The sequence below is a fragment of the Heterocephalus glaber genome, unplaced genomic scaffold (assembly GCF_053883595.1).
Source record: "Heterocephalus glaber isolate CG9 unplaced genomic scaffold, H.glaber_assembly_v1.0 deba00001606, whole genome shotgun sequence".
In the NCBI taxonomy this organism is placed as follows: domain Eukaryota; kingdom Metazoa; phylum Chordata; class Mammalia; order Rodentia; family Bathyergidae; genus Heterocephalus; species Heterocephalus glaber.
Window position 1 is genome coordinate 28,075,069 of NW_028258377.1, and position 12,601 is coordinate 28,087,669.

A 12,601-nucleotide genomic window follows, 5' to 3' on the forward strand; every position below is an offset into this window, starting at 1 on the left:
AATTTTATGTTCACAGCGAAGTGGAGAAGAAAATACAAAGATTTCCCATCTATCTTATGACCCTATATATGGGTAGTCTTCCTCATTATCAACATACCGCACCAGAGGGGTAAAATTCTGCAACTGAGAACCTACTCTGACATGTGGTAAGCACTGAAAGTCCACAGTTGTCATTACGGTTCATGCTTGACGTAGGGCATCTATGGGTCTGGACAAATGTATAATGGTCGGTACCTATAATTACAGTATCCCACAGTATTTTCACTGGCCCCCCAAATTCCACTGTGTTCTACCTATTCATTACTCCTCCTTCCCTCAACCCTGGCAACCACAGATCTTTCCACTGTCTTTATAGTTCTGCCTTTCCCAGAATGTCATTTAGTTGAAATTATATAGTGTCCAATATGCACTTAAAGTTTTTTCCTGTCTTTTCAAGGCATAATTCATTTTCCTCTAGCACTGAGTAAGTGATACTCCCTTGTTGAAGTGGCATAGCTGGAGTGGGTGGCAGCCTGCCCCCTGGAGGCACATTTTTTGGGCATCTATTGGCCAAAAGGAAAATTATATTGTAATAATTCACTCCATTCAGATATGCTGGGGGGGGGGGGATTGAAGGACCACCCAAGCAGCACAAACTCTAGCTAGAGCACTGCAGTTGTCTGGGTTGTACAACAGCTTATTTATCTATTCACATACTGAAGGAAATTCATGTACTTCCAAATTAACAATTGCAAATAAAGCTTCTATAAACAATTGTGTGCCAGTTTTTGTGTAGTCATAAGTTTTCACCTCCTTTGCATAAATATCAAGGAGCATGACTGCTGGATTATATTGTAAAAATGTATTTATTTCTCTTAAAAATAAAGATAACCCAAATGATCTTTCAGAGTGGCTGTATCATTTTACATGCCCAGGAATGAGAGTTCCTGTTGTTTGTTTTGTTTTTGTTTTTGTTTTTTGAGACAGGGTCTCACTATATACTTCAGGATGTCCTTGAACTCATGTGTAGCCCAGAGGCCTCAGCCTCCCGAGTGCTGGGATTACAGGTGTGCACTACCACACCTGGCTGCTGCGGTTCTACATTTTCACCAGTATTAAGTGTTGTCAGTACTGTAGATTTTGGTCATGTTAATAGATGTATAGTGATATTTTGTTGTTTTAATTTGCATTTCCTTGATGTGTTATGGACCATCTTTTTCATTTTCAGTTTTTTGTTTGTTTTGTTTTAATACTAGGAATTGAAGCCAGAGACTTCACACTAAGCTACATCTCCAGCCCATTTCTTAATTATTATTATTTTTAATTGAGACAAGATCTCACTAAATTGCCTATGCTGGGCTCAAATTGCAGTCTTTCTGCCTCAGTATCTCAATGTATTGTGATTATAGCCATGAGCCACCATGCCTAGCTGGACTGTACTTTTATGTTTACTTTCCATCTATGTATCTTCTTTGATAAGGTGTCTGTTATGATCTTTGTCCCACTTTTTTAATCTGATAGTTTTCTTATTGTTGAGCTTTAATAGTCCTTTATAGATTATTCTTTTATCAGGTATTTCTTTTATAAATATTTTCTCCTGGATCGAATTTGGGACCTTCTGCTTGCAAGGCAGGTGGCAGCACCACTAAGCTAAATCCCTGGCTCTTTTCCTTTTCATTTTAATAGAATCTAGTTCATCAATTATTTGTTTCATGGACTGTGCCTTCAGTGTCATATTTAAAATGTTGTTGTCCCAGCACCCAGAAGGAAGCTCCCCCACCGCCATCCCATGCTCCTAGGGCAGAGAAGGTGAGCTGCGCAGGCACCAGAAGCACCCCCACACACACTGTGGAAATGAGAAGACACGTAAATAAGCCTCAAAAACAGACTTCCAGATCACCTACAGCAACCCCAAAGGGAAACGAGATGGAGCAATCTGATGCTCAACCACCTGGACTCTCTGAACTGGCAACAAAAGAGGATCTGGGAAAAATGAAATCAGAAATAATTACTCAGATAACAGCAAAGATTGTGCTCATAGTGCAAGACATGATTAATAAATCTAGAGAGGACACAGATAAAATGTTGTAGCCAGGGTCATTGGGGTTTTCTTCTATATTATCTTCTAGGACTTTTGCAATTTTGAATTTTACATTTAGGCCTTTAATCAATTTTGAGTTAATTTCTATGAAGGATGTGCCTAGATTTTTTTTTGCTTGTGAATATTTATTTCTTCCAGTACAATTTGTTGAAATGACAATCTTTGCTTCATTGTATTACTTTTGCTCATTTGTCAAATATCAGTTGAATGTATATGTGGTCTTGTGTGGATCTATTTTTGAGTACTCTACTATGTTCCATTGATAAATTTTTGTATTACTAATACCACACTTAATTACTGTAGCTTCACAGTCTGACATTAATTTTTAAATTGTAATTAATGAATGTTAATTGCATATATCAATGAAGTTCAGTGTGATATTTTCACACATGCATGCAGCATGCACTAAGATTCAACCTCCCTTTACTACCCCCAAAACAACTCCCCCTACATCCTTTCCCATCTCTAGTAGTCACTAGTTTACTTTGAGATTGATTTTTTTTTTAAGCTTTCACATATGGCAGAGAACATGTGGCTCTTGTCTTTCTGTGTCTGGCTTATATCACCTAGAATAACATCCTTCAGTTCTATCCATTTTGGTGCTAATAACAGTTTCATGTTTCTCAATGGCTAAATAATACTCTGTTGTCTATAAACACATTTTCTTCATTTCTTTATTGATGGGCATCTAGACTGATTCCACATCTTAGTTTTTGTGAATATTGCTGCAATAAACATGGGCATACAAGTTAGTTTCATTTGGATACATACCCACAATTACAACAGCTGGATCACATGTTAGTTCTATTGTTAGTTTTTGAGGAACCTCCATTATGTCTTCAGTGATTGTGCTAATTTACAGTCTGTTAAGAGTGTACCAGGGTTCCTTTTTCTCCACATTCCTGCCAGTATTTTTCTTTTGTTTTGTTGTCTTTTTGATAGTGGCCAATCTAACTCAGATGAGACAGTATCTCATTGTAGATTTGATTTGCATTTTCCTGATAACTAATGATATTCAGAATTTTTTCAGATATTTAATGTCCACTTGTGTTTTTTTCTTTTGAGAAATATTTATACAGATCATTTACCCATTTTTTAGTTAAATTGCTTTTTTTTGTTCGTATTGTTTTTGGTGTTAAGTTCTTTGAATTCCTCATACAGTCTAGATATTAATTCTGTCAGATAAACAATTGGCAAATATTTTCTTCCAGATTGTAGGTTGTCTGTTCATTGTTTCCTTTGCTGTGCAGAAGCTTTTTAGTTTGTTGTAATACCATTTGACAATTGTTGGTTTTGTTTCCTGTACTTTGGGGGCCCTATTCGGAAAATAATTGCCTGTGCCAATAACTTGCAGTGTTTCTCTATATTTTCATCAAGTAGTTTCAGAGTTTTAGATCTTACACTTAAGTCTCTGATGTATCTTGATTGATTTTTGCACAGGATGAGAGATAGGGGTCAAGTTTCAGCCTTCTGCATGTAGAAATTTTCCCAGCATCGTTTACTGAATAGGCTCCTTTCTCCAATGTATGTTTTGGTTCCTTTATTGAGAATCAGTTGGCAATAGATGTGTGGGTTCACTTCTTGAATCTCTGTTCTATTTCACTGGCCTATGTGTCTGTTTTTCTGCCAATATCATGCTGCTTTGGTGACTATGGTTTTGTAGGGTAAATCTAGCCTCATAAAATGTGTTTGTATGGTTGCTTTCCTTTCAATTCTTTGGAATTGTTTTACAATAATTGACATTATCTCTTTTTAAGAGTCTGGTAAAACTCACCAGTAAATCCATTCATACCTGATGTTTTCTTTATTTGGGAGACTGTATTATTGATTCGGTGTCATTACTTGTTATTGGTCTATTCAAATTTATTTTATTGATGATTCAATTTTTGGAGGTCACATTCGTCCAAAATTTTAATTTCTTTTGATTTTCCAATATTTTAGTATATAACTTCTCGTAACAGTTCCTTTGTGTTTCTGTGGTAATGAGTGTAATATCTCCTCTTTCGTTTCTAATTTTATTTATTTGGTTCTTTTTTTCTTAGTCAAGCTAAAGATTTTCTTTTTTATCATTTCAAGAATCAACTGTTTTCAGATTGTTTCATTAATCTTTTGCATTTTTTAGTCTCCATTTCATTTATTTATGCTCTAATCATTGTTACTTTTGTCATTCTACTAACTTGGGGTTCTATTTATTCCTGCTTTATTAATTCCTTGAGATGCCTCGTGAGGTGGTTTGATTGAATTTTAAAATTTTTTATGTAGGCACTTATTGATAAAAACTAAGAAGTAGCACTGCTTTTGCTATATTTAAGATTCAGAATGCTTAGTTTACATTTTCATTTTTGATGAATTTTTTAATTTCCCTTTTGATGTCTTTAGTGACTCATCATTCACTCAGAATTATGTTGTTCAGGCTGAGGATTTAGCTCAGTGGTTCCGCCACCTGCCTCATAAGCGCAGGGTCCCAAGTTTGATCCCTGGTACCAAAAAAAAATATGTTGTTCAATCTCTCTCTGTGTAATTTCTAAAATTTATTTTATTGTTGATCTCTAGCTTTATCCTACTTTGATCTGAAAATATACAGGATATAATTTCAATTTTTTGAAATTGTTAAGACTTATTTTGTCCCCTAACATATGGTCTATTCTAGAGAAAGTTCCGTGTACTGATGAGAACAATATGTATTCTAAAACTATTGAATGGAATAATCTGTAAATTTCCATTAAGCATGTTTGGCCTATATAATAATTTAATTAGGATGTTTCTTTGTTGATTTTATTTTAATCTGGATAATTTGCCCATTGATGAAAGTTAAGTATGGAAGTCTCCTATTATTATTGTATTGCAGCCTATCTCTCTTTTTCATTCTCTTAATATTTGCTTTATGATACTGAGTACTCCAAAATTAAGTGCATATACTTTACAATCATTGTCTCTTTTTGTTGAATTGATCCCTTGGTCATTATATGAGGATCTTCTTTGTCTTAACACTTTTTTTTGTCTTACAGTCTATTTCGTCAGTTACAAGTATAGCTACTACTGCTCACTTTATATTTCTATATACTTGGAATATCATTACCCTTTCAGTGTATAGGCTTACTAGTGAAATGACTTTCTTGTAGGCAGATTTTCTTACATTATTGGGTCATGTTTCTTAATCCATTCAGCCAGTCTATATCTTTTATTGAGAAAAGATGGTCCATTTACATTCAAGTTTATCATTAATAGGTGAATATTCCTCTCATTTTCTTGATTGTCTTTTATTTGTCTTGAATGTTTTCTTTCTCTTATTCATCTTTGTGATTTGATGGTGTACTGTATTGATAATCTTTGACTCTTTCCCATTTGTGGATTTTGTTTGTTTGTTTGTTTTACAGTACTGGGGACTGAATGCAGCCCTTTATATTGAGCTTCCTTCTCAACTACACCCCTCCATTTTAATTTTTTTTTTTTTTTTTTTTTTTTTTTTTGAGACAAGGTCTCACTAAGGCCCTAGGTTGCCCTGGCTGAGATTGAACTTGTGATCTTCCTGACTCAGCCTTCTAGAGTGTTAGAATTACATGACTGACTCCTTACGGCATCCCTTCCTCAGCTCGGCTGCAGGGGCTCCCCCTCGGCCCCCACCGGCAGATTCTCTCTGCGTCCGCGGCCCGCGGCCGCCATGCAGTTTATGTTGCTTTTTAGTCGTCGGGGAAAGCTTCGACTGCAGAAATGGTATGTCCCACTGTCAGACAAAGAGAAGAAAAAGATCACAAGAGAACTTGTTCAAACCGTTTTAGCAAGGAAACCTAAAATGTGCAGCTTCCTTGAGTGGCGAGATCTGAAGATTGTTTACAGAAGATATGCTAGTCTGTATTTTTGCTGTGCTATTGAGGATCAGGACAATGAATTAATTACCCTAGAAATAATTCATCGTTACGTGGAATTACTTGACAAGTGTTTCGGCAGTGTGTGTGAACTTGATATCTTTAATTTTGAGAAGGCTTATTTTATTTTGGATGAATTTCTTTTGGGAGGGGAAGTTCAGGAAACATCCAAGAAAAATGTCCTTAAAGCAATTGAACAGGCCGATCTCCTGCAGGAGGAAGCTGAAACCCCACGTAGTGTTCTTGAAGAAATTGGACTGACATAACTCTCCTCCCTTGTTGCTGACTCCTGTGGCATTTCACACACTGTAGATGGTCACTGCCTTCATGTCCATGTTAGCCAATGGTGTAAGATGATGGATGTCTTGTCAGTATTACTGCTTTGCTAAGCTGCTTCATTCAGACCCATACAATTTTTTTTAAGGGAATTTTGGTTAATCAAATGATAAGGGACTTCATATAAATATGAATTAGAAAGATACCTCTTCTGGGTATTTTAAAAGGTTTATAGGTCAGTTTCTCAATGATTATGTGCATATATGAAAATGATACATCTATATACATGTATATCAAACAGTTTGACAATATGCATTTATTAATTACTGTATTTGACAAAGGAAACTTAAATTATAGTGTGAAACTTGGTTTTATGAAACCAAAGACTGGTGCAGCATTTTATTATATATAATACAAATAAAGGGAATTAACATGTCACAAGGAATGAAAATTTAATGTTGAAACTTTAACAAAAAAACAAGAACAAAAAAAATCAAGAAAAAATTTATACCGAAGACCCCTATTGGACTCTACATACTTTAAAACAAAGGGAATAGAGACTATTTTAGATGGGTAAATTGGGTTGATACTGTTTTACACTGAAACTATGTCCTAAACATTCTGAGTAAACAGGACAAGGGACAAAGACTGCTTCGTGTTAGTGAGCACATAATTTTTAAGGCCAAGGCACATTTGACTCCTGAGATGAATTTTTTGTGGTCCTAATCAGTTATTTGGTTGGATTGTTTTTGATGCCCCCAAATAAAGTGGGGATGTAAAATGACCACAGATTTTCCATAACAGTATCTTACAGAAACATCTTGCTTTCTTCAGTATTGCATAAAGCCATTGTTCAAAGCAGGAATATTCCTTCTGGAGTGCTTGTTAAAGCCAAATTTATTTTGCTTCATTCCAATTAGAAGTGCTGCAAACTTCACAGTAGCTTCCTTTCCTTCCATGGCTCTGCCTAGTTATCAGAAGTCTTATAAAAATTTTTAAAAGACACATTTCATATAACAAAGTGAACATGAATGAAGTAAAATGGCATTAGTTGGTCCTATATTTTTAAAAGTTATATAACTGTTCAGCATCACTTTTATACATTGTTGTACATATCTAAACATTGTGTTTATGGTTTACACTTTCACTTGTATATGCTAGGCTGGATTAAGCTTTGTTGTGATTGTGACCAACATTCAGGCCGTGTGAGCACTGTCTTATCACATCGCCAATTAGTTGTAATAAATGTTCAACTTACAAACACTGTAGTGTGTTTTTATCTCTTTCCAAAATTTATCAAACTGGAGCGCTGCTGAAGGAAGATTTTTTTTTCCAGTAAAATGTTGGAAATTCCTCTCCACTTGACTCCCCCCACCTTTTGAGTGTAGTGGTGGGTTATAAGCACACACAAGAAAAACAGGAGATGGTTCAAGGAATCTTGTACTTCAAATTCAATATTAAAAATACGTGGATTCCATGCTACCAACAACTTACACATTTATTTTCAATCAATAAATGCCACTTTAAAAACCTTGAAAAAAAAAAATTACATGACTGAGCCACCATACCCAGCTCCAATTTGTCGTTTGTGTAGTAGTCTTCTAGTGTGATTTGCACATTCATGTGCTTTCATGATAAATACTAGTTATTTTTCTTTTTCTTCTGAGTGTAGGACTGCCTTAATCATGTTTTCCTTTTTTTTTTTTTTTTTTTTTTTGGTACTGGGGATCGAACATGGGACCTTCTGCTTGCAAGGCAGGCAGTGAAACCACTGAGCTAAATCCCCAACCCCCCTAGTCATATTTTATAAGGCTGGTCTGGAGGTCATGAATTGCCTCACTTTTGCTTGTCTTGTAAAGTCTTTGTTTCTCCTTCATTTCTGACTGATAAATTTAGTGGATATAGTATTGTTGATTTGCAGTTATTTTCTTTCAGAATTTGGAATATAATACAGTGATACCTTGATTGACAAACTTGATTCTTTCCATGATTCTGGTTGACAAACAAGCTGGATGAGAACCAAATCAAATTCATCAGTTAGTTTCAATGTTGACCTCATGGAAAATTTTGATTCAGTTCCTGTCCAGTTCAATTTACAACCAGAATCATGGAAAGAATTGAGTTTGTGAACTGAAGTACCATTGTACTTTATTCTCTCCTAGCCTGTAAGGGTTCTGCTGAGAAATCTGCTGTCGGTTCCATGGGACTATCACTAAAAATGACTTTGTACTTTTTCCATATTTTAGAATTTTTTGTTTTGTACAGTGTCACTGTAATATTCTGTGATAAAAATCTTTTCTGGTCATGTCTATTTGGGATATAATAAGTCTTCTGTACTTGAATGCCCATATCTTTTCCAAGATTAGGCAAGTTCTCTGCTATTAGTTCACTGAATAGAGTTTATATGTCTTTAATATTTTGCTTCTTTTCCTCAAGTATTCTGAAAATACAGATGCTGTTATTTTTCTAGTTCTCTAAAGGTGTTAAATGCTGTCTTTATTCTCTCTTTATAAACTTTATTTCAATATAATGCAAGTAGACATTAACAAAGAAAATGTTTTTAAATAGTCTTCTCTGAAAAAATAAAGCAAAATCTTATCACAAATTAATTAAAGAATAACAGTAGTTAATACACTGTGTACCATAATCTTAAAAGAATGGTCAAAATGCTAGAGTACAAGTCAAAGAAAGACAAAGACACATACAAAAAAAGAACAGATAATAGCACAAAACTTTCTTTTCAATGAACTAAGAGGACCCTAAGACCTGTCTTTATTCTTCCTTAGTTTTTTTTTCTTTTTGTCATGTTTCCAAAGACCTGTATTCAATTTCAGGTATTCTTTCTTCTGTGCGATTCAGTCTGTTATTTAGGCTTTCAACTGTATTTTTATTTGACCTATTGAGCTCTTCATTGCTGAAATTTCTGTTCAGGTTTTTTGTCAAAATCTCATTTTGATGATTTTCTCATTTGTATCCTACCTATGTTGTCATCTTAATTTCATGTAACTGTATATACTGTCTTGGTTATTATCGAGCTGTTATATAATCATTCTTTTGGGTTCTTAAAAGGCATTTTTACCCATCAATTTCTTTGGAATCTGCTGCTGCAGAGTTATTATGTTCTTTTGGAGGCATCACATTACCTTGCTTTTCTTGTGACATTTGTGCATCTGGTGCATCAGCTATTTCTATCACTTTATTGAGTAGAATTGTTAGTAAGCTGCTTTTTCCTGAAAATGTCTGTCAGGACATAGGTTTGTTATGAAATTTTGGCTCCGTTTCTTTCTAGGCACCATACTATTGTCTCCCTATATCTTCTTTGGCAGTCATTAATGACTTTGGGCACAGTGCATACCATGATGAACTTGAAGATACTCGGTCTTTGCAGGCCGTGCAAGAATGCTAACAAGCTAGCAGTTCAGGTGGGTATAGTACATGTACAGTGAATGTGGGGAACTCAACTTTGTGATTACTTTTACAATGGGAATGGTGGCCCCTATTTGCGATGTGTGAATCCACATACACGGTTGATGCTAGCTCTGCTACTAGCAAGGACTTCTGGCACTGGAAATCCCAGCAATGGTGAGGGTCCTGAAAGCACTTGTATCCTGACTAATCAGTGGTATGGGGCCAGATGCTGCATGGTAAGAGTGGGTGGCAGAAACAGCGGCATCCCTCTGTGGAACTCATACCATGTCCTGACAGCAGTGCGTGATCAGCCAAGGTATGGGTACAAGGCAACAGTGGGAACTGCCTAGGTGGAGGCTTGTAGGTCAGAAGCCAGCACATGCCCAGGAATGGGGCTTTAGCTGGCACTGAGCAATGTTTCCTTCAGTCCTCTTTGGTGTGCATACTCAGGGGTCGGGCAACTATTAAAGCTAGAACTCTTCCCTCCTCAACTCATTCAGCCGCATTGCACACCCAAAGATGCACCCTTGGACTCAGAAGGCAAGCTGCATGATGCTCTAGTTGTCAAGGGCAATGCAACCTATTTCCCTCTGTGTCGCACATGTCTCCTACAGTGCACCACACCTATTGGGCTTTGGTTACAGTCACACTGGACAATGTTGGGTTTACAAGCTGGCTACCCCCAAATCCAGAGCAGTGGAATGTCAGTGGGGCCAAACACCGGAAGAAGCAGGGGTTTCTGACCCCCAGCATGGTCCAAATTCAGACCGTACCTCACTTCTCATGATGGCTCCTGGCTACTGTACACTGTGGCTTATTAGGAGATGATGTAAGATTCTTTTCCAAAGCAAATCTGTTGTGCACATTTCTAGTGACTTATCTAAGTGGGCTAAAAGTTTGTGAGGATTGTGAAACGTTGCAGTATTGCCAGTGTCTGTACTGATAGCATTTTCTAGGACTCTCTTTCAGTCCTACACCTGCAAAGGGGAGACTCCTTTCTCCTAACTGTGAGGCCTGGGTAGCAGATGCTGGAGTATTTTGTTTCTCTCATTATGTTATTATCAAAGATCTCTGAGTCTTACAACACACCAGTCTCTCTCTTGCTGATTTTCAGTGTTTTCTCGTGGTCAGTCATGGCAAAATGTAGCTACATGCTTTTTACTATGGTTCCTCTTTGTGGAGGGGGAGTTAAATACTGTGTATCTTTTTAGCCATCTTGGATGTCCTAAAGTAAATCTTAAAGTCAATCTTCTGACCTCTTTTTTTTTTTCTATAATTTGTTCTTTACTCTTGCTTCTCTACTGTGGAATCAGTTTGTTGATATCCATGATATATAATATACTGGGATTTTAACTGGGATTGAATTAAATCCACAGACCAAATTGGGAAGACTGGTATCTTAACAATATGGTTTCCCTATTTATGAACATGGAATATGTATTTACTTTGCTCTTCCTTAATTTCTTTTATGAGTTTTATGATTTTCATTATATAGATTTTATATACACTTACCAAAATTTATACATAAATATTTCATTTTTAGGGTGCTAATAATATAAGCTGTGTTTTTATTGTGCATATATACACAAAATCAGTTGACTTTTCTATGCTAACTTTTTATCCTTCAACCTGGCTATAATCACTTATTAGGTATATCATTTTTGTCTATTTGTTCAGATTTTCTATATAGATGTTATGTTACCTGTTATTTACATAGATCTGTTATCTGTGAGGACTTACTCTTTCTTCTTTCATTATCTGCGTTCATTTTTTCCTTTTCTTCACTTACTACATTACCTAATATTCCCAGTACAATATCAAAAAGCAGTGAGAGAGTACATCCTTCCTTTTCTCCTGATCTTAATGAGAAAAAAAATACATTTTTCACTGTTCTGTATGGTATTAATTGTAAGGGTTTTGTAGATATTCCTTTTTCTTTTTTTTTTTTTTTTTTGAACCGGGGATTGAACTCAGGACCTTGCCCTTGAGAGGCAGGCAGCAGAACCACTGAGCTAAATCCCCAGCCTGATATTCTTTATTAAATTGAGAAAATTACTTGTCTTCCTTATTTACTGAAAAACTTTTTTTAAGGATCATGAATGGGCATTGGATCTTATGTGCTTTTTCTTCATCGATTGATGTGATCATGTGATTTTTTTTCTTTAATAGCCTGTTGATGATGTAGATTACATTAGCTTATTTTCAAATGTTGAACCTGCCTTGCATACCAGGGATAAATCCCATTTAGTTGTGGTGTACAACTGTTTGTATACATTGTTAGAGTCTATTAATATTTTGTTGAGAATTTTTAAATTTATGTTTATGAGAGATTGGTCCACAGTATTTTCATGTAAATGTCCTTGTCTCTTTTTGGTTAGTGTTGCTGGCTTCATGGAATGAGTTAGGAAGTAGTCCCTGTTTGTATCCTCTTAAAGGGATTGTAGAGGATTAGTATAACTTTTCCTTATGTGTTTGGTAGAATTCACCAGTAAATACATCTATGTTTGGTGCTTTCTGTTTTTGTCTGTTTTCTTGTATGAGTTTCAAAAGACTGTGCTTTTCAAGGAATCTGTTCATTTCTCTAAGTTATCAAATTTGTGGGCATAAAATTGTTCATGGCCAGGGTGGGTATGCAGGAGAAGCAAGGAGTGGAACTGAACCTGGGGGCTTGTACATGCTAAGCAAGCACTCTACCACTGAGCTACAACCTCAGCCTCTGCATGAATCCTTCTAATGTTCACAGGCCCTGCAGTGATGTCTTCTTTACTTTCTGATATTAGTAATGTGTGTTCTTTCTTAGCCAAGGTAAGAAAAGGCCTATCAATTGTTTTTATCTGTTCAAAGAACTAGATCTTGGTTTCATTGATCCTTTTTATTGATTTTTCTGTTTTAAATTCCATTCTACTCTTTTCTTTCACTAACTTTAGAATGAATTTGCTCTTATTTTTGTAATTTCTTTATTGGAAAACTT

The 12,601-nt window shown here is 35.8% G+C and overlaps 1 protein-coding gene across 1 annotated transcript; it reads left to right on the forward strand.

The window, feature by feature from the left end:
- The first annotated feature begins 5,706 nt into the window (after window positions 1-5,706).
- Window positions 5,707-7,768, forward strand: LOC101721754 (AP-1 complex subunit sigma-2). The gene has a single exon (XM_087194871.1). It carries the CDS (start codon window positions 5,742-5,744, stop codon window positions 6,210-6,212), a length of 471 nt encoding a protein of 156 aa, XP_087050997.1. The 5' UTR covers window positions 5,707-5,741; the 3' UTR covers window positions 6,213-7,768.
- The last annotated feature ends 4,833 nt before the right edge of the window (window positions 7,769-12,601 follow it).